Below are 26,404 nucleotides of genomic sequence, written 5' to 3'. Positions count from 1 at the left end.
GACCTAACCGTAGGTGGGTTTTCCCCCACCCCTAACCCTGATCTCAAAGTGGCATGGCTGCTTTACCTTCACAGCACACTCTTTCTCCCACTTGGAATGTCCAAATTTCACAAGTCTGAAGGGAAGGGAGTTATGCTTAGCTGTTAAGCTGCTCACTCTTCTAGTTAGAGAGGACACCCACACCGTAAATATTCCCTTTTCCAACAGTTGTGTGGAGCTACAAACCTAGCTAGTCCTGCAAAGTGACTACAAAGTGACCTGCAAAGTGAGGTGCAAGAATTGCTCCCTGAGAGCTGCAAAGTGTGCCTGGGAAGGCTGACCCCTTACAAGATGCAGCTGTATCTGCCACTTTCTTCTAAAACCTCATTTGAGGAGAAGAAACAGCACAGGTGTGAGCTTCACACAGCCCATAAATTACTATATTGCATTGCAGAGAAGGCAATTTCAGAGCCTGGTGAGTGGAAGTCCCAAATTCCCACACAAACACACTCCTCATCAGGCAAACAAATGAAGTGCTGTTGTGCAGCTGTAACACACTCTGCGTGTGTTCCTGACTCTTGCAGGATGAGGGCAATGGTCTGCTTCCAAGCAGAGGCTCCTTTAACCAGCCTGGGATTTATGTGGATTTGTCTTTTCCCAGATAGAAAGGATTTTACCACCAAAGAGACAATGGCCTCGGTGAATACTCATACCAGGCACATGCAACATGCCAGCACCTCCTTTGGCTGGAATTTCAGAAAGAGCAAACTGTGTCCCCGGAAGCCAGAAGGATGGCATTTTTGGGCGAGATTTTAGGCAAGAGATGCAACACTCCCAATGCCTCACAAAAAGACAGACCTTTGAGCATTGCTGCCATGTTTCATACCAACTAGGCACTGACAGCTTCCTTTTTCTGGTGCTGGCTGCCCTCAGTTGTGCAGAAGGGGTGAGATGCAGTGCTTCTCCTTCAGGATTATTTTCTCTTAGGACCTTCCCTCCAATGGTCTTGCAAGGAGAAATAATACAAGTGCCCGTTAATTAGTATCTGTAGTCATCAACACTTCTAAAATTAACATCACAGTGTAGACCTGTAAGACCTACCTTTAGCAGGTCAAATCCTTGCTCATCTACCACAAAAACTCACACCAGAAGCTGGAGCTTCCATCCAGACTCCTTTTGGCAGTTTCCGGAAGAAACTACACTTGTGGTAGAGAAAGCCCTGACTTGAGAGCAAAGATCAGGTCTGTATTAATTAAACCATAACCAAAAAAACCCCCACCACTCCCACCAAAAAGCCTATGATTTCATTTCACTTGTATAAGCAGCTCCCTTTTCCTCAGGCCAGTCAAGGTGTCCATCAGTGTGGCACCTGTCCCACTGCCAGAGCATAGAGCCACAGGCCCGATTATGGGAGGCTTTTTACCAGCAGGAACTGAACTATCACAGCTGCAGAATTCTCACTCTCACAGTGGAGTATATGGTATCTGTATGGTTCTTAAGACATTTTAATTCATGTCCTTGCTTGCAACGCTTAATTCTCATACACAAGAAACCAAACAAACCATGATTTGTATGATACTGTCATCACTGCAGAACCTCTCCTTAAGTGGAAAGGGTTGGGATTCTTCTTTCATCCTGGACATGTTACAGTAGATGTTTACTGCTTCAACTCCTTAAAGGGTAATTTTGAAGGCAAGGGGGGCTGGAATAACTGAAAAGGCTGGACACTAATCATCTTAAGGCAATTCTTAAAACTGTCCTACTCAGAAAATCCCTGCTACAGCCCAACGATGAACCCTTTCTGCTGTATTTTAATAAAAAGGCTGCAGAAATTAACTGGTAAGTTCCCAGGCAGCTTCAGTACATGCCATAATTTATTTTGCAGACAGACTCTTTTGGAAAACTTAAATGGATTATTGCTTTTGCTTTGCTTTATGCAGCAAGAGGCAAGCCTGCAGCACTGAAATACATTTGCCAGCTATAAATATCAGTACACTGAATATTTTTTCAGAAGAAGCAGAAAGGATTTTTTTTCCTATATAGCAGTACGACTCTTACAGTAAAAAATGTCTTCCAAGCTCTTCTTATGGATATATGCCTTATAAGCACACCAAGGCTAAAATAGTCTCCACAGATCCCTTGCTTTCATCTTGAATAAAGGCTGCCTCAGCTTTGGCAGTGCCACTTTTCCGTCATTCTCAAGCAAGCTGCAGGAAGAAGTGACCCACTTGTTTAATTTGCTGAGAGGCAGAAGCTGTTGCAAGCTTATTAAAACACTATCTCTCCTGGAGAACAATTAGATTCCAAATACATTTGGATCTTGTTAATAAGCTTAACACCTGCTATTTGAACTGTCTGTACAAGGCAGAATGCACTCAGCTGGCTCTGGCAGTAACAATCTCCACATGCAGCTGAGATCCCTGCTGTGCATGTCGTGCTGAGTACCAGCTTGGGGCTTCACGCACCTCTCCATTTTCTCCTCAACTTCTGACTGCCCCTGGCTCACTCATCCCTGAGCAACCCAGATGCAGCTCTCCAAAGCCCTAAAGTTGATGAAATCAATTAGCAGAGAATGCCAAGAGCTCAGCCTTCGTTTCAGCACACTTTACCCAGACAACCTGAGTTGTGTCGAGGCCCAGAACCCTTCACTGGGAAAGATGTGCAAGAGAGGGTTAACAAACAGTTCTCTCTGCAACAGGATTCCCCTTTAAACTTTTTCTTATTTTTTGATACTCAGACATTTATTCTGAGTTGCAACTCACAGTTAAGACTTTTTTCCCCTGTGGATTACACAGCATCACCCTTTTCATTCTGTAACTTAAACAGTGGATTTGAAAAATAGAAATAGCTTCTATCGGCAAAATCAGGGGTACCAAGTCTGCGTACGTCTCAATGCCTTCTGTATAAAGCACACTCACTTCACACAAGTTTTATTCGACCCACACATCTACGAGTTCCTGCTTGCCAATGATGGACTCTTCTACATTAGCCACCAGATTCAGATGTAAAAGGGAGTCCTGCTTTCACACGTGTATGAGACAACACGTTTTTCAATGAGATTGCCAAAGCCTGGGAGTACAGCTAGATACTAAGTATTGCAATGTTCTAGTGTTCATTTCAGATGTTACAAACCTGACCAAAGTGCCCTCATCCTGAGGTCACTTCCTCCAGTACCACCAGTAAAAACACACTAATTTACAGAATCGGGTTAAGTCCCCTTTTGTTTCAGTTACAGCACATCCTCACACAGACTGGGATTCTCACAGCACCCCATGAACTCCAGGTAAATAGCCTCTGGCAGCCAGCATCATGTGCCACTCAATGGTGGGCAGGGGAGAGAGCCAAAGGACCATCACTGGCTCCATGGCAAGGCACAGCAGTGGCAGTGTCTCAGAGCTGGCCACCAGCTGACTATCCCACCACTAGTGGAGTTGGGTGCCTTCATTCCTCTAGTTTCTGCCATTACATAATGAAGTCTTGGCATTAAGAGAAAAAGGTCATCAGCTGGAGATCCTTATCCAATTCCAGGAAGATAGTTTGTCCCCATTTGACTTCAAGTGTATCTAAATTAGGTGTTGGAAAGGTCTTAATTACAAATACTCAATACAGATAGATCATGATCTCTTTCAGACACACTCAAACAACAGCCATTTAGAATAGGGTTTCTTACAGACTGGACTTACAATCATAGGTTTAAAGAGACTTGTTTCTCTCTTCCTGTCTTTTGATTTGTTTCAGATTTGGCTCAGATTTGTTCCACCTGCCTCTCTTTACACTGCTCCATTTCCCTTTACGCAGAACATTAGTGAGTCTCAGACTGCCAAATTAATCAAGTGATTGCCCAGCTTCCCCCACTTCCCTTTCCTACCTCTTTCTTAGGAAAAAAAAAAAGTCCTCTTTTCTCTCAATTTCCTTGTGTGAAGGGGTCTTTGTCCTCTACCCCATGCCAGAAACACAGTTCATGTGTAAGAACCTTTGATTTATTAGATTGCTACAAATGGAAGGGATTGCTGCCTTATACACATTTTTTTTTATCTGCTTCAGTTTCATTTTGTTCCTAAACTCCACTTCCCTGTTGAAGAGGATGAAAAGGAACAGTTTTTCCAGAAGCCTTTCATAGTCCCCCACATGCTGGCCTGGCTGTGTGGAGCTACTTCTACCTTTCTTACCAGCTGAAGGGAAGGATGGGCCTTGCTGCTAGGACTCTACAAGTAACCTGGTTCCCAGCATGTAAAGTATTTCATCCTGGTGTCTTTTAGCATTACAGAAGACTTCAGCTCCAGACAGCTGTTAAAACTGCTGCACCAGGCATGAAGTACTTGGATGACCATTTAGACTTCAATAATTTCAAGATGACCCAAGTTCCTGCCCTGAAGACTTTTCAGGGCTTATCAGTAGGAAGTGGGGGTGCACTGGGCACCTGACTACCCACAGCCTGATGTGCCAGTGTGGTGCCCATGAAACCAGGGTAAGTAAGGTACATTTCAGGCCATGCACATGGACTGGAAATACAGAGCTAATATCTGGTGTAGTTGGAGGAGCAGTCAGGTAGTTCACAGAGCTCATGTGTATGCTCACCATCCTGAAAATGTGTAAGAACCAGACCCCTGCCAGAAGTTACCTCACCAGCTACAGCAAGCTTCACAGGTATTTAAACCGAGTGAGAGAGCTGGTCAGCCCTCTGAAGCAGGGAGAAGTCCCAAAATTTCACACTGTTTCATTTATATTAGGATGAATGCCTGGAAGATTCAAATAAGAAAAGAAGGTTAACAAGTTAGCAGAAAGGAAGAAGGAAAAAAAATAAAAAGCACACCAAACACCATTAAATTTTCTTTCTGTATTTCAGTAAAACCTACTTGAATACACTTTGAAACAAGAGTACAACAAAATAGAATATACTTCAAATGTTGAATATACAAACTATTATAGTTCGTTCTGAACACTGGTACTTCCCTCTTAACTTCAACTAAAAAAATTTACAGGTTTAGAACTACCTGACAAAAGCTCATGCTGGGCGTGACCTTTGAAGAGAGAGTAGAGCTGAAACTGAAATGTATGCACAGATGTCAAGGCTAAGTGAGAGAAACAGGCATGGTACAGCAGAAGGCAGAAAACCTGCTGCTACTTTGTCCACGATTAAGAAATTTAGACAGACTTTTAACTACCATACAAAATATGTTACATGTTATTCTATAACAATACTGTGCTAGGTACAAGGTTTTTAAAAAATTTGTTTTAATAAAAAAGCTTTACACAAACAAGCCATTAGCTTATTTCAAGAAAGATAACTGAAAATCAGTCTAAGGCTTTCAATTTGAATCTGCTTAAGCTGTATGATACAAAAAAACCTCTAGGCCTCTGTCTTCTTTTAGAAGCTCTTTAATCTCCTTTATTTCACTTCCTACAATAACTAGTAGCATAGTTTTTCACATAGCACCAGTTGAGTACTGTGGGCACACAGTAGTAATCGCTGGTATGCACATAAAATGCATCAAATTTGCCATTTGTGTAACAATGAGACTTTCCTCTCCCCCTGAAAACTAAAAACCAAGGCAAACCTCTCACACAGCTCTCTCTTAGTGTTTCAGGTCTTAGTGTAACTTGGTAACCGGTAGCGTAGTGAAATTATTTGGTCCCTTTTCAGTCCCTCTCTCTTTCCTTCTCCATAGGTTCAGCTGTTTCCCAACTGGAAGAGGCAGTTCTTATCAGCATATCAGTGTGGTTTAATTCCCACTGAAACAGGGGAAAGTATTTTTTTTTCCTAGTAAGTCTTCAGCATATGCATGTTTATTAACATTCCAAAACTCGCCTTTATGACTTGGGGGTGGCATCCACACCCTTCCCCAATTATGTCAGTATATTCAAAACCGTAACAGTTACAAGTCCGTGCTGGAAGAAACCCATTCTTCATTTCTCACATGTGATGATTCCTTCTGTTTTCACTGTTACAGGAAGGGCAATAGCTGAGGGTGTACTAACAACTACTACATGGGTCACAGTCTTGCTTCCATCCACTGGCTTCTCCTCTTTTACCAGCTGCAGTGTTTTCACTTCACATTCCTGTTTGGAAGTGGCTGTGTCTGATTTAACTTCTGGACCTTTGAGAACTGCACTAATGACCCTGGGAGGAGTCTGGCCAGAGGCCTGCTGAGCAGGAACAGACAGTCTCATTACTGGTGTCCCATGAGCTATGGACACTGGGGTTAGTGCTCTAACAGCCAATGGGGCTCCCACAATGTTGATACTTCCTGACCCGGACAGGCCCGTTTTTGTTTGCAGCTGACACTGCGTGAGTTGCGTGGCAGGGATGGTGATGATTTTGGTGGGCTGCATTGTGATTTTGTCTCCATTTTCAGCAGAGGTGGGCATCACAGTAGGGATTGTCTGGATTACTACCTTTGGAGTTGTTGCTGTGGTTGGACTCGTGTTGGTTATTAATGGTGACCCTGCGTTTACTGACTGCACTGCCACAGTTGAGATTTTCTGTCCCAGCGAGGTCATGACAACAGGCACTTGCATTGCCACACGAACAGTCCTACAAAATAAACACAGGCGTTCAGGCCAAAACACAGGCCACCATTACAGGAGACAACAAGGACAGACAATTCTAAGAGAGACAGGTTTTTAACTGGTTCTTAAAAAAACCCAAACCATAACAAAAAAGCCAAATCAGCAAGCAAAGAACCCAACCACAAACCTTTTGCACACCTAGCGATAGACTTCGGAAATTTAACAGCCCCATTAACACAAACCTGGGAGCTGTTGTTGCTGGGACAGTAGCAGTGGTAGTAGAAGGATGAGATGAGGATGTGTCATGAGCTGGTGAGGCAATATTCACAACTCTGGTGACTGCTTTTTCTGTTCTGGTACAGCTTAACTGAGAGGAATTTTTTCCTTCACGTGCAGAAGTTGCTGCCTTTAAAAGGTTTTCTGCAGATAAAGACACTCTTTCCAGGGACTTTTCATCTGTAGGCATCGACAAATCTTCATTGCAGGACTCACTTTTGTCATCATCTATGACAACTATATTTTTTGGCATCTCCTTAAACTGATACACAAGCCTCTGTCCCTCAACTTTTGCCAGGATTCCTCTTTGATAGTAGTATCTGCAAGGAAAGTACAATTAAGTAGGAAGCAACATAGTGACAGACTTTAAAGAAAACCTGGTTCTGTGCTAACAAGAAAACCAAAAGTAATCTCAGTAAAATGTACAATGTAAGGAGGCATGGCAAGAAGCTGTTAGAACACAGTGGCAAAGGATCTGAAAAATCTACCTGAAAAAAACTCAAATACACATTTCAGGAATTAAAATTGCAAATTTACTGGTAACATAGAAAGTTACAGGGACTACAAGACTGCAGGCTAAAACTTCAAAATTTTTAACATTTCAGAACCTTTATATTTCTATGAGCAAAATTAAGAATCAGATTTTAAATTGTAGTAGATAACTTAAGGATCTAAGAGGGTATTTTTTTACCTCAGAGCTCTTCCCATAGTCTCATAGTTCATGTCAGGTTTGTTTTTGTGTTTTCCCCAGAGTTTGGAGACAGCTTTTGAATCCACAAGTTTAAAGATTCCTTTCTCTCTCTGAGTCCATTTAATATATCGAGGACATGTGTTTTTGTCCTGAAGAAGGTCCAAAAGGAACTCCCATAGGTACGTTGTATTTCCTATAAACAGAAAGCATTTATGAGTTAGAAAACCACTTTTAAAAATAACAGAAAGTTCTCCACGTGACCTGCATTACAAGCAACGTTACACAGAGGATGTAGCCTGCACATATTCATTCATTCTGTAAAGTTTAGTGAAGTTTCCATAAATATTTACATTCTGAAAGGAGCTAATCCAAGTGATCTGCTATACAGCACAGGAGCCTGTTCAATCCAGCACCCATTCTCAGCTCTTGAAAAGAAGTCAGTACCTATCTATTCTGCAGGATGAGCACTAGAATTTTCTTCTCACATTTGATTAAAGAGGGCATGAAAATGCTAGGATATTTTATGACACTGCAGAACAGGAGGATATAAATAAGTAATTTTTAAAAGGCATACAACCTGCAGCAACAAACCATCTCAACTGTGGTTAAGTTTGTCCAGGATCTGGGGCTCTCACACTACCTGGTGCCAGCCCCTGTTCTGACCCTCCCCAAATGTATGCTGCAGAGTGACCAACATCCTTCTAGGTCCTACTTCTTGAAAGAGAGTATTCACGGGGCAGAAATCCCATGTACCTTTCTGTAATCAGGGGGATATAAAATGAAGTCAGGCTAAAGAATTTAATGTGCTTGTCAGGTATTCAAGAGGTGCACCATCTTCACTGGAGACGCCCCAGGAAGGGGTTTGTGACTATCAAGATGCCACAGAACGTAGCACAGGGTCTGTCTGCACTCTGACCACACCATATGCATCTATGGAAGAGGGGAAGAGAACCCAAAGGAAAAAAGCAGATCACATTTCCAATTTGTACAGCTGGAAAAGACTCCTCAAGTTTCTGAGAAGGGAGAACTAAGACAGATCCACAAGAATAATAACCTCAAAACATCAATAATAGTTCTTTACCTCCAAGGACATGGACCAAATTATATTTCTGCTTGTGTGTGATAAAAGGACATTAATTCCTGAGATTTAATGGCCTAGCATAGCACTTGTTATGCCATGCAAAGATAATTTTAAAAAATAAGGCAGATAGAGACCACTACAGATTTTGAGAAGTCAGCTATCTTTGAAAACCTCAAAGGGTAAAAAAAGATCACAGGTTCCATCTTTTGGAAAAGCACCTCATAGAGAAAAACTGTGCTTTACAATGTGCTCCAAACAACAGCAAGTACTGACTCAAGAGCTACCAAAATCCAACCAGATTTCAGAGCCATTTGACTAAGACCTATATGAGGAAAGAGTCAACAAAAGAACTGAGGAATCTTTAAATCATCCTTAATTTTAGGGAACTAATCCCTGGGGTTTTATTCCTTAGCTCCTTAGAAAGAGAATTTCTGGATCGACCACCAAATGCTGTAGGTCTGCAACAGAGATTTTGCAAAAATGTAAGTGGGCTTCAGGATTAGAAAGCAAGCAGGAAATTCAAGAGAATAAATAAACTGTAAGACACAATTAAATCAGATTTACAGCTGCCTCACTTTTCACCAGAAAGTACCAAGAATGCACAAAGGAATGCCAACAAGGCATCTCCTTTCCAAATGTGCACCATCATGTCTCCTTCTCCACGACTTAACTCTGATAGTACTGAACTGTAGAATAATTCCTGGTTCTCCAAAAAAATGCTGCATACGAAATAGCCTACCTTTGCAAGTCATTTTTTAAAATAAGCAACAAAAATCAAGAAAAATCAAGAAAAAAGCTAATTTATTCCAGTTGTAGTATAAAATATGGAATAAGATACTTCATGAGAACAAGAGACATATGTAGGTCATTAGGAAGGGTCATAGACGTTAAATAAATTTAAAAGAAAGCTAAAAAATCTCCCAAAAACCACAAAGCAGTACCATCCCCACTTAATAAACAGGAAGCTATAGAGCTGAATTCACCAGCACAAAAACGAGAACAGAGAGAAATACAGGCCTCCTTTTTCAAATTATTCGTGCAGGAATCTAGGACCTGGGACAATTGGAAAGTACTGTTCAGGTAACAGAAAGGTGTAATATTAAAATCTGAAATAGAAAAAAAGGTAAGGATTCAAGAAGACTACCAAAAAAAAAACCAAAATAATTAAACAAGATGTATTTTTAAAAACAGCAGATACAAAATCTGCCATCTCCACTGAAGTCCACTGCTACACCAAATCTAAAGCAACTGTGGACATTGCAAGGAAGTTTAATCAGTGATTGCACTGGTTTCCATGAGCAAACACCTCCATGAAGTCAGTCCCATTCTTCCTTGCCCCACCGACAAACATGATGACTCAGGAGCTGTAGCCAGATAAGGAATTATGTAAACAGCAGAGACCTTGCTTTCAAACAAACGTCAAATAATAGTGGAGCTGACCACAGCAGGCTCTTTCAGCTAGCATGTTGCTACTCAGAGTCACTAAACTTTGTTACTCCCAGCTATAGCAACATCTCCAAACAACTTTCAGTGCACTAAGAGGAGAAGAGATGCAGATTTTTCACCTGTAGCCAGGGGAAGAGCTGATACACTGCACACCACCTGAAAGGTAACCTGTGAGCAAATGTCCCAGTCTGTCTTCTTGCTGAATGAATAGCAGGGGCTTGGAGTCCAAGAAAGGAGCCTCTATTTATGAGGAGAAACATTAGGAAACTAAAACTCTCCTGCACATAATTCTCCACTCTACCAATACAGAAACACATCATCATTTGTTTTTCCCCTTAAACTAAACTGAACCTATTATTCAAGGAATTTATTCCCACTGAAGTTTGCCAATTAACTAAGAAATCGTATTTCCAACCATCACCTTTCTAAATGCTCATGTGCTGCCTCTACTTGAAAGTAAGTCTTACAGCAGTAGCCTAATAAATTATGTGTGTAGCACTAAGTTGATACACAACACAAAAGACATCACAAGTCAGTAACCACAAAGTAAAGCAAATAAAAAATGAGAAAGCCTATTAATTGTGGAGTACTAGAGGAGATTCCTAGATCCTTGTGCTAGATCTTGTCTAAAAAAACTTGAAGACATTGAATAAAACTCTGATAAAGCCAGTACAATCTCATCCACCACATTTTTAAAGATATGTACATTTCCTGGGATAAACAGAATGCACATCCACTGCTAATTTTTAAAGACTCAATGAATGGAAAAACATACCTTTGCCTTCTCTAGGTTTCTTCTTTATACCTAGATCTGGAGACCCATCAGATAAAGTTGATTGCTGAGTCCTGGGTTTACGGCCAGCTGCACATAATACACAGGGAAAAAGAAGCATTAATCAAATGTGGAGTAAAGTTTTATATTTGCCTCTGCTGAAAAAAGCTGTTTGTGTATTTTTCCCCTGCTGTTTCCTTGCTACAGGTATGGATAAACTTAGGTTCTTAGATTATTACTGCACACACAGGGTAACGATCATTTGGTTGCTTACTTCATAGGCAGATTTAACTCAATTGCAGACAAGTTAATCTGCATTTTTATTAAATCTGAGATTCACAGATCTTGGATTTGTATCATTTTGACACTACATTGCATTTGTTTCCCTCTAAATTACAAGTAAATATTCCACCCCAATATGTGTGGAAACTCTGTTGAATCAATATTCCTAAAACTACGTGAACTGTATTGATGCCTCTAACGATACTGCTAGATCAGAGAGAACCTCTCATGTGATAGCAAAATGCATAGAAATCAAACACTGTTCTGAATTGTTTCTCCTCCAAGACATGCCAATGAGACAGGGAAGACAAAAACTTCACAAAGAAGATCTTACAATTTTGTAAACTGATTTATGTTTTTTTTAAGTTAGCATTTATCCGGTTATGTCACTGCATGAACCCCAAGTCCACCATCTCACCAAATTTATCCATATTTCAGACACCAGTGGTTACCCACCACAAAGTCATCTTTGAATACTCTGTCCTTCCTCCATGTTGTGTTAAAATACACAACACATAAACCATCTTCCTTCATGACTTGTCAAAGCCCTCTTGCTCCCTCTCTTTTTCCTTGGTGCAGAACCATTTTTCTAAGAACTCACATTCCAGACTCCCATCAATCTGTTTGTATGAGCAAAGAGATCAGATCACCCAACCCATCCTCCCCGTACCAACTGCCCCATCCACAGCAGTGGACAACAGAAACAAAATTTGGAGATTGCTCCTATGAAAAGCCATACGTACCCTTTTTCTTTTTCATCGGTTCATGGATATCAGGGGAAGTTGGAACAGGAGATACATCCATTTGTTCAGATTCCTCTGTTGACACTTCCACCACGGTTTCTGTGATCACATCAGGTCTCATGGCTGCATGGATAAATTCTGGGGTGGACACACAAGGAGGGACAAAAACTTCCACTACAAGAGAAGAAAAAAAGAATATATGATGAGGTCTCTACCTGGTGTCTTACATAAAATTATTTTAAACAAAACATATACAATGGTGTAGCAAATTCCTGCTCCAAAATCCTGTCACCTTTAAAATCAATCCAACTCCCCAAAACAAGCACACCTGTCAGTAGTTTTAGGCAAAAACAAGTACCTCACCAATATTCTTCAGAACTAAACTCAACTTTAATTTAAACAAATTAGAGCTTCATCTTTGATCATTACTCTGATCTCCATCTCCTATTTTGTAGCTTCTGCATTTCAGTTTGACCATTATTTCAGCCAACATATATTAAGAAACTTCAGAAGGGACATCAGTTAAAGTAACCATCAACGTTAAGGTTTGGTTTTTTAGACTGGTAACACTTTGCAACACATTGGTTTTGGGTATTCTTTCTAAAATAGAAAGATGAATAGAAATACTTTTTCCTTAAAATAACTCTTTATTTTAGCAGCTTAAAATGTCAGGTGCACAGAACCCAGAATGGCTGGTGATAGAAGAGGACCTGGTCCAACTCCTTGCTCAGGCTGGGCCACCTACAACTGGCTGCCCAGGATCCTGCATTTTTCGATATCTCCAAGGATTGAGTCTCCATGGCCTCTCTGGTCAATCTGTGCCAGATTCTGTCACCTGCATAGTGAAAAAGTATTGCACGATGTTTAGGGGGAAAACTTAATTTTAAATATGTCATTATTCAACAACCCGTCTCAGATGAATGACTCAATCTGTAAGTGTACTTACTGCAGGGTGGAGAAATCATGTAAAACTCAAACAAACCAGTAGTTTTTAAATATGCAGGCAAGTGTTTTAAACAGCATACAGCTCTCCACAGAAACAGGTTTCCCACTTTGCTTGTTTTACTGATTAGTAGAAGGAGAAGTGGCTCCCAGAGCAGAGACTGCAGCTGACATACCAGGACTCCTGGCATCTCTCAGGCAGGTAGGAGACTCCATATGAAGCAAGGCCTCTGCAGCTTCAATTGTCTTATCTGTGCAGTGCACATTACTGCCATGAACTGATGCTTCTACTGCAGGAGGATACAAAAAAAATTATGATAACAGGTTACTTATAGAAGTCCACATGTATCCTTGTACAACTGTACTTCTAAATCTTTAACATGAAAAAACACAAGATATCAGAGGTCTTCACACCTTTTATACCTCCCTGTCGACAGAAATATTTAGGGAAGACATAAGACGAGCAGAACTGACACTGTCACTTCCTAGATTAGATTTCTGGTTCACAAGCAAGCTCCTCATTTCCATGAAGAGTTCAAGAGTTTACAGAAAGAAACTGAGATTTGTCTTCTGCTTTCAAACTCACCAGAAAAAAACAGATTGTGATGAGGATGAAACAAATTAATGCAGCAGAACAGAGAAGTTATATCATCTCCAACTATTACCCCATTAAAACCTAAAGGTCACCTCTCTTCAAATTTTCAGTCTATTGGATAAATACATACATATATATGTCTATGTATATACATATATATATGTAAATACAAGACTAGTTTCCAAAACATAGATCCTGCTTTGATTTCTGACATTAAAAGTAATTGTGAATTCATTTTAGCAGCTTGGTTGTTAAAAAAACCACAAAGCACAACAAACAGTATAAAGGGTGTGTTTTATGCAAAAACTAAGGGAAGAAGGTAAAAACAGTTCTTTTTTCAAGTTCTGAAAGCTTAGGAAAACGAATTAATCAGAAATAATACAACTTCAAGAGAGTACTGTTTTGACACACTGCAGATCACAGCACCTTGAACAGAGCAGCAACACTAAAAACACCCCAAGGCACCATGTAACACTAAATTCTGTTCACAGCTAACCCCATATTCTCACCCTTGACGAGGTTTTGAACAGAGGTGACTGCAGGAACACCTGCTGCCCATTCTCCACACTCTGGCCAAGGTAGCTGTGTCTCTTCACTTGCTCTTTCCATTTATGGCCATCTGCTCTAAGCTGAAGCACTCCAGCAAGGCAGCCAGCAACCAGGAGATCTATCTTTAGCCTAAGCAGAGTCACCTATCTCTAGTATCACAGAACTGAAGAGGATTGGGGAATAATTCGCTAAAAAAACTTCAAGGCACCTATGCTGTAACTGAAAATGTCTAAGAAATAACTCGAGGTTTGTTTAGTGAAAAGCAGAGAAACAAAACACCAGTTAAGGAAACACAGAATACACACAGATTCCCTGCAGGCTCACGTGGGGGTAAAAGCCTTCCTGCATACTGCAGTTTGTTCAAATGCAGGACTTAAAAACTTGGAAAAACCTACCAGCCAGCAGAATAAACAGACCAACCAGAAGCTGAAAGTGGATGAAATGTGGAAGATGTACAAATTCAAAATTACAGGTGACTGAAAGTTGTTGCTGAAGCAGCCTGCTGGCTGGCTGCTGGGATTCCCACCACAGCCTGTCAGCTGTGGCCCGGGGCGCTATTTCGAGGGCTTTATCTCTTGGAACAGTAGATGCCTGATAAAGCTGACATTCCAACACTGCTTCACCCCAGGCTGCAAACAATGAAAGCCTACCTAAGAGCACGGGAAAATCAGGAAAGGCTCTTTACTGTTCGCTCCGTTCCTTGGATAATCAGTGGCAACCAGCATGAATTTTGCACCATGAGCCTTTTCCCCAGCTTCAGACCCTGGATGCTCCCCATGCTTGACCAAGTGTTTCCTTCCCAAGCAGCTGTTTGGGCATATCCAAAGTCAGAGGCTGACCACCTGCACTGTAACAGGGCAGCCCTGCAGGAAACCCTCTGCCTAAACATTTCTCTTTATAAATAAAAGTTTCAGTTGCACAGAATTTGATGACTAAGTTTCCCTCACCTATCTGATAAAAATTTTCACTGATTATCAGAATACAGGAACAATATTCAGACAGTAGCTAAAAATGTATAAATTCTACAACGCTAGTGAAATTAGAAAGTCCAAATCAGTATTTAATATGTTATTATTTTAATGCATGCAGTAAGATTCAAGGCATGTCAGCAAAGCTTCTCCAACCAGACAGCTGCTTCTGTGCCCTTAGGTTCAGTATATAAAGGACTTTTTGTAAAGAAATTCAAACTTAGTAGACAAATTTCAATTTTAAGAGGGTACTGAATCCACTACTTCCTAAATGCTTGAAAGTATACAAAATTTTCCTACAGAGAGGAGTTTAGATGCTGCACCACAACTAAGAGGTACTTAGCAGAGGGCAGGAACAAGGTAAGAAAGATAGCAGAAAGCCATCTAGGTACTTTCCAGTACTAGGATATTGTGCTGAAGGACCAGAATGGAGGGAAATACAACCAGCATTAGGAGCGGAGACTCCAAAACCATAACAGCAGAGCAAAGGAGCCACTCGACTTCTCCCCTAAGCAACCCTTCTATTTCCAATAAAAACAGCACTATCTACTCCACAAAAGCCTCTGATGTTTGCAAATACACACTTCACAAATACATTTCCAATGGGAGCTACTTGGGACTCCACTAAAACTGTCACCTAAAAAATATCAAGCAAAAAATAGTAACACTTCTGGCTTTGGCTGGAACAACACATGCTGTCTGTCTATCATGACAGCTAACAAACTAACCTAACATTGCCAAAAGGACAGCTCTTAAAACACACACTAAATTCAGTTCTACTACCAAGTTTCAAGTCTTCCCAACTAATTCTCTTTTACCCAGTACATGGTTTTCCCCTACCCAGTGAACATCAGGAGTTTTCAACTGCTCACAGGCAATGTTTACTGCACCAACACAGTGGGAAGAAAAAAGGAGAATTTTGTGTCTTAACACAAATTTATGTAAAATATCTTTCTGACATGCTAGAAAATGTCTAATAGAAGACAGCATGTCAGAGTGCTCAGAGAGAAGACATGACACTGAAAAACAGCTAAAAAAGAAATCATAAAAGATGAAGTGGGGGAACAGGCTCTCTCAGAGAGGGGATGGGACAAGAAAAGAACAGGCAGCTCTTCTTGCAGATGACTAGATTAAGTGTCATCAACTAAATTACACTTGTATCCCAACACTTCTCACAAAAAAAAAAGGGGGGGGGGGGGAAGCAACACAAAGGAGTAGGATTCCACAATTTAAAAAAGACAACTTCCCAAAACTTTGACACACGAGTATCACAATGGGCAGAAACATTTCTAATCCAAGACTGAAGTGCATAACCAGTTCCTCCAAAAATGCCCAATTCTATTTCTATTATATTTATGCTATCAACTATATGCAAGACCCCAAAGCTAAAAGAGACTGCACTGTTCCAGTGAAGAGTACAAGGTGTAGGTCTGTTACATAATACAATCATTTCAGAAAGAACTGTCACTGGCCCAAATGAAGCAACGTAGTTTATGTGGCTGGAAGTAAATCTTCCACACTTTGGTAACTGAGTAACCTGAGAAGTGCCCTTTACTGATCCAGAACACATCAGAGCTAACACCAGCACATGTCTTCCATTCTTTTAAATCAAATCTCATCTTACTGCTTTTATGAAAGAATCTGAGTCCTTGGCACTTTATTTTAAAATATGTTATTTTAAAAAATTATCTATTTACAGAATAAAAACCAAACTCAGAAAACAAATTCAAATCTAAAGTGTAAACAGAAAACTAGGCTAGTTGATGTCTATCCTCACTGTTGGCCTGATGTCTTCTAGCTCCACTTTCTACCCAAATAGTGTGCACAGTAGATTTTTCAAGGTTCTCAAGACCTGTTACAAAACACCAACCTTGGTAATTAAGTCTGAGAGGGTTGTACTTCAGCTTTACAGAAAAAAAAAACAGTGGCAACACATCTATTTTGTTACAATGTAAGGTTACCCCCCTTTTAACATAAAACTAACACAATTAATTAAAGCAATTTATGAGACTGAAGAAAAGGACTGAAATTTTCAAAATGGAACCCTTCTGCACTGCACTACAGCCCTCCCTTCCCCACCTTTAACCTGAAGTGCTATCAAGGTCTGCATTTACAAGGCCAAGACTTAACTGCAGCACCTGCAATAGCTTACCCTTTAATACTATCAGGGAACCAAACCAACATTTTAATGAAGAATTCACAATTCCAAGCATGGAATTCAGTAAAGAGTGACTACACATACACTAATAAACCTCATTAAAGTTTACTGGCCTTCACATGCTTGTTTCATTTTAGCATTTAAAAACAGCAGTGGAAGTTAGGAACAGGGCTGAAATGACATCTTAATTAAAAGCAGTTGAACTGCCTCCAGAGGTAATACCCAGAAATCTTTCTGTATGCAAAACTTGACTGGAAAAAAAAGCATTCTTCAGTTCACTGCTTGTTTTGTGGTAGACATTTATGCAGAAACCAAAAAACAATTCCTTGGGTTTTTCAGTATTTCCCTAAACCTGCCTCTGTTCAAGAATCTCAGCTGCACACAATTTAAGGATGATGCCTAACCCACTGCATAAAGACAAATCAATAACAAAAATGAGGGCAACCATCTCAAAACACTTGTTTCACTGTGAGGGACATGTTATCAGCCCAATATTGACAGAAATATTAACTACAAAGCCAAAACTTATTTTTGTCAAGTCTTTTAGGAGCTGCTTCTCCAACTGGCAATTAAAATAACACTAAGAAGTAACAATTCCGGTCCATCTTCCCACAGTTACTAAACACTGAAATCTTGTCAACACTGAAACCAGTGGCTGTGGGAAAAGGCAACATATAATTATTATAATCCCTCAGGATAAAGAATTCCTCACTTAAATCCACGTGATATCATCTACATATAAAACTGAGTAAACAGATATGGTATCTTGATAGCATGATGATAGGAATACTAGACATGCCTAGGTATCACTCACTGCGATGCAAATATGGGGAAAAAAAAGGAATGAAATTGGTTGGGCTAATGAGATCCGTATGACAAAGTACATCAGAGAGAGCAATGCAAAGGTAATTCATTATTTATCCAAGGGCTTGCTCTCAAGCAATTTAGTTACAGTGACTTAAGAAGGTGTTGACACAGTGCTCAACTACTTAAACGTTCTCTATTCACAGACAATCAAAAGCAATAAACAACTCTCCAAGTCTGCAGCAGTGAGACCCGCAGAAACGAGAGTTGTTCTACTGGCAAAGTGAAGCTCCATCGTAGACCCAAGTGTGAGAACGCTTAGGACCTACTCCCCTTCTGTTATGCAGCCCAACAGATCTTCACTGTTTTGTAGTGGGCTATTTTTGCATGTCTGGGGTGTGGGTCACCCCCCTCCAAAAAACCCTGGGTATTTTTCGACATTAAATTAAAAAAAGCATGATGATTACGTGACTTGGCCCTTTCTGAAAGCTGGTAAACGACAGAGCATTTACCTTTTAGGCCTGTAAAAACCCACTGCCATGGCAATGCAAAGCCAGTATTGAGCTTGACTCTCTCTCTGAAAATTCATGTGCAGCTACTGCACAATTCATTACCTATTAATGCCCTACACTGTACTGTTTATGGTTCCAATGACTACTTTTAGAAGTTGAACTCTACGTCGTAAAGGCAAAAATAGAATCGGATCTGGTACAACTTCGGTGGAGAACTGAGTGCTTGACACTGCATTTGAGGCTTCGGTCAGTTGTAACCTTGCTCGTTCTCCAAGGGCTTTACCGCACTTTAAGACAAGTCCTAGGATCACCGGAGTATCGTGTTGACAGATTTAACAAAACGCAGAGGCCAAAGCATGCAGGACTCTGAACGCAACGCCGAAGAAGCGCTACGGCTCGGGTACACGGCCCACGTCCCGGCAGCGGCCGGGCCCGGAGGCTGCAAGGTCTGACAGTGCGGAGGAGCGGCCAGAGAAAGCGCGGCACCTGCCCGGGCCGGCGGCAAGGAACGGAATTCCCTACGCCTCGCTCCTCCTGGCCCCGCCGCGGCCGCGGAGTCGCCCGGAGGCCGGGCCCGGCCCGTCGGGGGCGCCCGCAGGCAGGTGCGGCCACGTGCGGCGGCGGAGCGGCCACTTCCGTGTTTACAGTCGCCTTCCCTCCGGTGCCGCGCGCGCCTCCGGCGCCGCCGCCACTCCCGGGCCCGCCGCGCGCCCATTGGCGGCCGGCGCCCCTCCCCCGCGGGGCCCCGGGAACGCGCCGCTTCCGCTACGCGCCGCGCGTGGGGGAGGGGGCGCCGCCGCCCCCCCGCCTCGCACACGTGGGGCCGCGGCCCTGCCGGCGGCGCCTCCTCCCGCCCCGCCGCCGGAGCCGAGTTTAAAAGGGCACGGGGGGCGGGCGGCGGGGGACGCGCGCGGAGGTGCGGTGCCCGGGGAGGCCGGGCCGCGGCCCTGCGCGCGGTGCGCGGCGGCGCTCGGCCCGCCCGCTCGGACGGCGTGGCGGCGGCGCTCGGAGCGAGGAAAGGGCCGGGAAAGGCGGGAGGACAACAGCCTCGCGCACTTCCTGGTTCTCGCCCCAGCCTCCAAAAGCCCGCTAAACTCCTCCGCGCGCCCCGCCGCGACTCCCGGCGCGGGCGGCACCGCCGCGGCCGCCCGCGCCTGGAGGCAAGCGCCGCGGGCCGGCCGCTCGCCGGGCCGGCCGCTACCAAGGTGATCACTTCCTGATTGCCCTCCATTGCCTCCCGCCCGCCGCCGGAGCGCGCCGCGCGCCGCGTCTTCTCCCCCCCCCGCCCCGGCCCGTCCCCGCTCCCGCCCCGCGTCGGCCCGGCGCGGCTCACCGGCCCGAATGAGGAGGTCGAGCTGGTTCCTGCGCCCCTCATGCACGGACGCCGCCATGTTTACGCTGCCGGAGCGGCTTCACATTGACGGGCGGGCGCGCGCAGGGGCCGGCGGCGAGGCGCGCTCCCGCGGGCGGGCGGAGCGCTCACCGCCACGGCGCGCGGCGGCGGGAGCGCTTCCTGCGGGGCGGCGCGCGCGGCCCTTCCGCTGCCCGCCCCAGACAGGAAGTGCCGCGCCGGCTCCCGCCGCAGCGCCCGCCGCCCGCGGGAGGGAACAGCCGCCGGCCGCCCCCGGGCGGGGAGAGCCGCCTCCCGCACGGCTCCGCAGCCGCCCCAGGGCAACGACCTGCACCGAGCGCCTTCCGCGCCATCTCGCCGCAGCCCTCGGCCATCCGCGCCTCCGCCCCCCGGTGACACTTGCTGACCGGGGCAGACCGCGTAGCCGGGATAAGCCGGACGGTCCTCACCGAGGCAACCACTGACGCATTAACAAGATTTCTCCTTGACAAGTCCCTGGGGCCCCTATGTTAGTAACAACTTGCCAGAAAAGCTCGGTCCTCCGTGCCTGGAATCCACCTTATCTCCATTAGAGTAACAGGGCTTATTCAAGTTAGCCGGAGGCCCCATCCATCCTTCCCCTCTGAAAAGACTTGGGGGGTGAAAAAAAGTTTCATCGCTCTCTTAATGGAGAAAAGGAACAAAACAAAACAAAAAAACAAAAAAACAAAAAAAAAAAAAAAAAAAAAAAAAAAAAAAACCCACACCACACCAAAAACCACCAACCCGAACCACTATTACCACATTTTAGGGTTGCATCTTCACCCCTGAATCACACCTGTGTCAGTAACGCCACAGCATTACCTGCCCTGGACAGAGGCACCAGTCAGGAGAACACACTCTCCACACTTCCCACCCAGTCCGTGTGCTGATTACTGCCAGGGTAAAACTTCAGAGCTTCATGCAAAGAGCAGCTGCATCAAGAAAAGCCAAGTGTGTCTTACACAGAGCTATGCACGGAAATGACACACAGGAATTCCTTCATTAACACCACACACACCTGAGTTGGGCTGCATTGTTAAGCCAAGGATCTAACAAACACCTGCTGCCGACGGTGCCTTCCTTGAACACACATCTTCACAGCTCCATTAAAAGAAGGTGAAGGAGTCCAGCTGCAATCTTACAGTACACAACCTCTTCCCCTCTCAAGTTTCAGTAGTCCTAGGACCTAGATCAGAAGGAACAATTTAGAAGCAATTTTCCCCAGGGCCAAAATCACAAAATAGTATCCAGCAAAAATCAACTCCAGCTGGTAAATTCAGTGCTTCAAACTCTTGCTAACTCCTACTCCTCCACTACAACTCTCAAAACATTACAGGAACACATTTTCATGACTGTATTTATACATAATATTTATAATACACTAATAAAAAATCAGGCATTTTGTAGACAGCAGTCATCTATTCCTGGGTGTAAGGAATTAAATTTGTTCAGTGCCTCATCAGATAAAGAGCAAGACCTGCAAGCAGCATCATTCATTCTCACATTCAGACCACAATATCAAAGGGTAAGTCTGTGCTAGAATTTTGCCAGTCAAGACCCTTCAGCAGCCAAAAGCATGGACAAAAAAGGCAACTAGCCAGCTGTGAGGGTAAAAAGCTCTCATGGAGATCCAGCTTTGCCAACAGCAGAGTGCTCCTGTCAGCTTTTGTTATTCAGAGAGGTGGAACTGCAGAACTAACAAGAATCCCTTCCATCAGCGTATTTCCACTAGGGGACTCTGCTGTATTCTCCAGCCGAAATTTCCTTAGTGAAGACAAGCCCAAGGACAAGAAAAGGCATTTTAGGTAGGCACACGCTTAAATATGCAATAAAATTTAATAGTCCTTCATTACAACATCCTCAGATTGAACTGGAAGCCTTACATGGTGTAGTTTAGCAACACCCTGGCTTCAGCTTATGTACAGAGTACTGCAATAACCATGTAGTCCTGTCACTTTGTCCTGTGTACCTCCTGTTGTTAAAAATTATAATTTACCCACACTTCAAGCAGTAAAATACAGTTTAAAAGCTTGTCTGTTTAGATCCAGAACAAAAGTTGTACTGAGATGCTAAATGCCTTTGAAGATCCACACCCATGTCAACAGGAGTTCACAGTACCATACTTTGGGAAAGGTGCACTCATAGTATTTTCCTTTTTTGATTGCTGTATAATTCAGTGAGGATTGTTTACTGACTGCAGCTTTCAGTCACAAACTGAAGTGTTTGATTCATACCCAATAAAGTTTTGCCTGAGATCCGTGGACTCCTTGAATAAGGGCATGCAAGTAATTGGCACTGTGTAACTTTTGACAAACCCCATAGGTCCAAAATGAAAAAAAAAAAAAAAAAAAAACCACCACCCCAAACATGAAGTTCTTAGTTTAATACCACTGTCCAAGTAGGATTTATTTCCTACTGCAAGCACAGGCTTAGCACAATTTTTGCCAGTGCCCACGAAATGGACTTGAACAGCTGCACACAAGTGTTCTGATTCTTCCCTCTCTCTGAGCACACACAGACAGAGAACATCACTGGATGCCCAAGGGATTCCAATCAGTGGAAACTGAAAAGAATTTGAGCCTCTGCACTTTTAAGATTAATATGCAAAAAGCCAACAAATTATGAAGTGACCTGTGCACACCTTATCTATATTAAATCATGACATTATCTTTAAGGAGGAATGCAGCTTTCTCCAAAAGTCCTGCAGTTTCATCTGTTTAAATTATATGATTTCTAGTATTTTATGAATGCTGATTGATTTGTCATGCTAATAAAATCTTATTATTTCAGGGGAAAAAAAGTCAATAGGAAAAATGTAAACGTGCATTTAACTTTTTAATCTCTTTTAAAGCCTCCTTTTTAGGCTAACAAAGAGGGATACAAAATCTACTCAGTGGGTGGCCCAATGAAGAAAAAAATACTTACTGTAATGGAACAGGATCACAGGAAATTGCAGAAATTTTATTTCTCTGGCATGAAAAAAATAAAAATAAAATGTAGTGGAACAGACTCATGACCAGCATCAGTCTTTGTCAGACAGAAACATGCTTACTTTATTGTTGAGGGGGTTTTTTTGTTTTTACGTTTTAGTATCCAGAGATTAAACTTGTCATTTTTTAATGCACAAGTTCAACTGTCAAGATAGCCAGGTAGACCTACATGCCACATTTACCAACTGCCAGGAAAAAAAGCCAGGCAAAATGTGTAATAAGCTGGAAAGTTCACATTCAAAATTACGGTTCTAGTTACTACATTCCTGTTTGATATAAGTTTTAAGTAACTTCAAGACAAGTGAATTGTATCCTCATACTTGTATAAACAGAAGAGTAAAATATCTATCAGGTCATGCTTTCTGGTTAAGGGATATGGACAACTTTGTCCACAATAAAGGAAATGTATCACTTCTTCTCTGCAATATACACCAGCTAAAACTCATTTTGATTCTTTTGAAAAACTGAGACACACCTCAAAAAAAAAAAAAAAAAAAAAAAAAAAAGCAGCTGGATGTGACTATTTGCATCCCAAACAGCAGATGTAAATTCGAAATATGAAAAACTGGTGGGTTTCATGGGATTCGCAGATTGGAATAGAATCATCAACAATCTTAAGCATCTCATTGAAAAGTCCTCAAAACTAATAAGCATTCAGTGCTTATAGAGGAATTCTCCACTCCCATAGCCTCCTACGCAAAGCTGTGTTTCCTACAGCTCTCACAAATACAATGAAAACATTCTTTGGTAACAGACCAGTTTCTCTTGGAAAACTACTTCACAAGCACTGTAGCTCAAAATGCTAAAAGTACAGCCTTCCAATGGCACCTTTTCCTTCCACTGACAGCAAATAATTAACCAGAAAGAAAAAACTGTGCTCATTTAATTACTTTTAGGCACAGAGGATTCCAGTTGTATTCCAGTGAGACAAAGCTAACCTGGGAAAAGGCAATTATCATAAAAAAGGCAAAAGAGGGAGGGGGAGGAGGAGGTGCTCTGGACGTCAGAGCTGAGATTCTTCTGCAAGGTATGGTGGGGACTATAATACAACAAACTGCTTCCCTATAATTCATGAAGTGCATGGGGGGATGCAATATTCACCCACAGCCCATGAGAAAAAGGTCCTCATGCTGGAACATGTGGGTGCTGAAAAGCTGTGAGCAGGTGAGAGGCTTGAAGAAAGAAAACCCTTGCTTTCAGAAATAGAGGAAGAGAAGCCTTGCTTTTATACTAGAACAGCTCATCCTTAAAAAGTGCACCCCATAAGCTAAATGGCCCACAAAAAGCAGTTGTGGGAAGACTACTTTGCCCATGGAAGGAACTTCATGTTGCAAGCAGGTTCTGGGCAGACTGTTAGCCACAAAAGTTAAAACCAGATTGGAAAAGCTCACAGAGAACTGTTTCCCATAGGAAAGGGCCCATAGCATAGCAAAAGAGATTCCTTTCCCTAAGTGAACTGAAGAAAGATTTTTCTGAGTGACAAACTGACTAAAAATCCCATGTTTTGTCTCCCTGCGCTGTCAGTGGGAAGGAAAGAAGGGCTGGGGCGTGGGAAAAGTGTTCTAACAGTTTATTTTTAGTTCTCATTATCCTCTTTTAATTCTGTTAATAAATTTTCCTTTATACCTCTTAAAATTTTAAGGCTGTTTTGCCCTTAAAGTGTTTTTTTCCTAATTCTTATCTCACCCCATGAATTTTCTTTCCCCCTCTTCTGCTTAACTATAGCAGAGGAAAATGAATAAATTATTTTCATTGGTGCCCTGGCATTCGGCCAGCATCAACCTGTCACAGTCTGAGGGCAGTATTTGCAGTCTACACCACATATTGCAAATGATAACAGAGTAACAATCCTGAAATGCCAATCACTCCAAAAAGCTGCAAGTAATTTCAGAAGTCCAGGTATGCCCTGTCTCAAGTGCCCAAATCATCTACTAATTTTAAGGTTACAGAAAGGTCAGTTTTGCCCAGGATTGCAAAGAAATTCCCATCTAATAATTACAGAAGTAGCTGCTGTCTTCAATAGGCCAGCACTGTTGACAGCTATTACTGCATTGCAAAGGTAATAATACAAAGAAGCACTTTTAACAGTTAAATGCCAGAAAACATGCAAGGAAATGCAGCCATCTGTTTTATCAGCACATCAATGTAATCAATACCATCCACTGTGGATTCAACAGTAGAAAATGCCCAAATAGCAAAATAACCACAAAGTGTCCCTGGAAGACACAGGAAAATACTAAGAAAGCGGTCCATGACTACGCCGAGCTCATTTTGTTGACAACACCATATGAAGTCTAACAATACCAAAGCCAAGTGTGTGTCACAATCTGCACCTTTGAGTGGACTCAAGATCCTGATGCCACTGTTCATACAGCGGTTAATGATTCCAAACAGAAAAAACAAATGTATCCCCAGGATTTGGCACTACCTCTGACAAACTGAGAAAGAGTTAACCAAAATAGCAAGTGTCTACACTCCAGCAGTATTACTTGCGCATGCAGAGTAAGAAAATTCAGCTGTCTTGGGAAAAAAAAAAAAAATCAATATTTACACTTCCCTGCTTTATAAGGAAATTCTTTCTTCCCAGGGCAGTCTATTAGACAATGGTAAGTCAGGTATTTGCATAGCACTCTACATGATTTTACAAAATTAAGAGTATTTGAGACTGGCAATAGGCTGACATATAAACTGAGCCACACTTGAGCAATTTCTCTGTCCCAAATGTATCATTTTGAAGTCCTTAAGGCTTTTCTGATAACAACAAACACCTATAAGTCCACTGAATGTTTTTTAGGACTAAATGTCCTGCTCAAACACATGTGGCTTTATTCTCATTCTACATTTTGTTGTCAATTACAACCTCCCTTTAAATATGTAGATAACCCTTAAAAATCAATACTTGCAGTAGTTTGTCACTCTATTTTTGGTCAATAAACACCACTAACTCTTGTGCACTCATACCACAATGGGTTTGGATGCCCCATTGCATTCTAATTTTAAGGTAAAAACCCCCAAATTTTTCAGCTTCCATTAGCAAAATGCTGTGGCTGAGTCTTTAGAGTAACAGCCTACAAATTCTCACTCTCAGTTGCAATTGGAGTTGGGAGTTTAGAGGAGAATCCATCTGCGCATCTGAAGTCCAACCCATAATGCCCCACGCTAGCACACCATTGAATTAGCCTCACATCAGCCTCAAAAAATAAAAATTATGCCTCAAATGTGTAGTTACATTAGGCTTTTTTACAAAACAGTCTTGCAGCATGCTTCCAGTATGAATGGAGCACTGAATGCTGCGAGGCAGAAACCTGAAATCTATAAAGAACTGGACACCACAACCCAGCTTTGTTACTGTTACGTTAAAATACCATCACCCATGGAGCAGCTGTAGAGCTCTTCTCCATAATTTCTCAGAAAAAGGAACACCAACAAAGATGACATAAAATCTAAGCTGCAGTTGCATTTTGTTTCTGAATTAAGAATGTTACTGAAAACAGATGTATATACCCTTGGCATAAGTGCTCCAAGCACTACACAATAGCACGTGCAACAGGAGGGGAATAGTTTTGCCTCACTGCCATCAGCATTTAACATTCATAAATGTGAGAGGTTTTTTAATTAAAAAGAACATGGCAGATCCAGATTCTGCCCTTGGCTCAGCACTGGCTGTCCTTATAGTCCACACAGGCTCAAATCCATTCACAGAATAGCAAACCACAAGTAGAACCATTCAGTGC

The 26,404-nt window shown here is 42.4% G+C and overlaps 1 protein-coding gene across 8 annotated transcripts in view; it reads right to left on the bottom strand.

The window, feature by feature from the left end:
- Positions 1-4,797: 4,797 nt before the first annotated feature.
- The window catches only part of ELF2 (E74 like ETS transcription factor 2), a 32,019-nt gene continuing 10,412 nt past the window's right edge, over positions 4,798-26,404 (bottom strand). For 2 of the 8 annotated variants that reach the window (XM_066186620.1, XM_066186621.1), the window contains exons 4-9: positions 12,899-13,012; positions 11,781-11,954; positions 10,759-10,845; positions 7,457-7,649; positions 6,732-7,085; positions 4,798-6,514 (exon numbers count right to left, since the gene is read on the bottom strand). In XM_066186620.1, the coding sequence (XP_066042717.1) occupies positions 5,887-6,514; positions 6,732-7,085; positions 7,457-7,649; positions 10,759-10,845; positions 11,781-11,954; positions 12,899-13,012 (1,550 nt within the window). In that variant the 3' untranslated portion in view covers positions 4,798-5,886. Of the gene's footprint in view, positions 6,515-6,731; positions 7,086-7,456; positions 7,650-10,758; positions 10,846-11,780; positions 11,955-12,490; positions 12,719-12,898; positions 13,013-19,641; positions 19,780-20,698; positions 20,867-22,605; positions 22,650-26,404 lie in introns of those variants that run through there. The other 6 variants (XM_066186627.1, XM_066186625.1, XM_066186624.1 and 3 more) reach the window with 5 other exon arrangements.

The sequence above is a fragment of the Chamaea fasciata genome, unplaced genomic scaffold (assembly GCF_029207755.1).
Source record: "Chamaea fasciata isolate MVZ Bird 193981 ecotype frontalis unplaced genomic scaffold, bChaFas1.0.hap1 SCAF_6, whole genome shotgun sequence".
NCBI lineage: Eukaryota > Metazoa > Chordata > Aves > Passeriformes > Sylviidae > Chamaea > Chamaea fasciata.
This window is presented reverse-complemented; position numbering and strand designations above follow the sequence as displayed.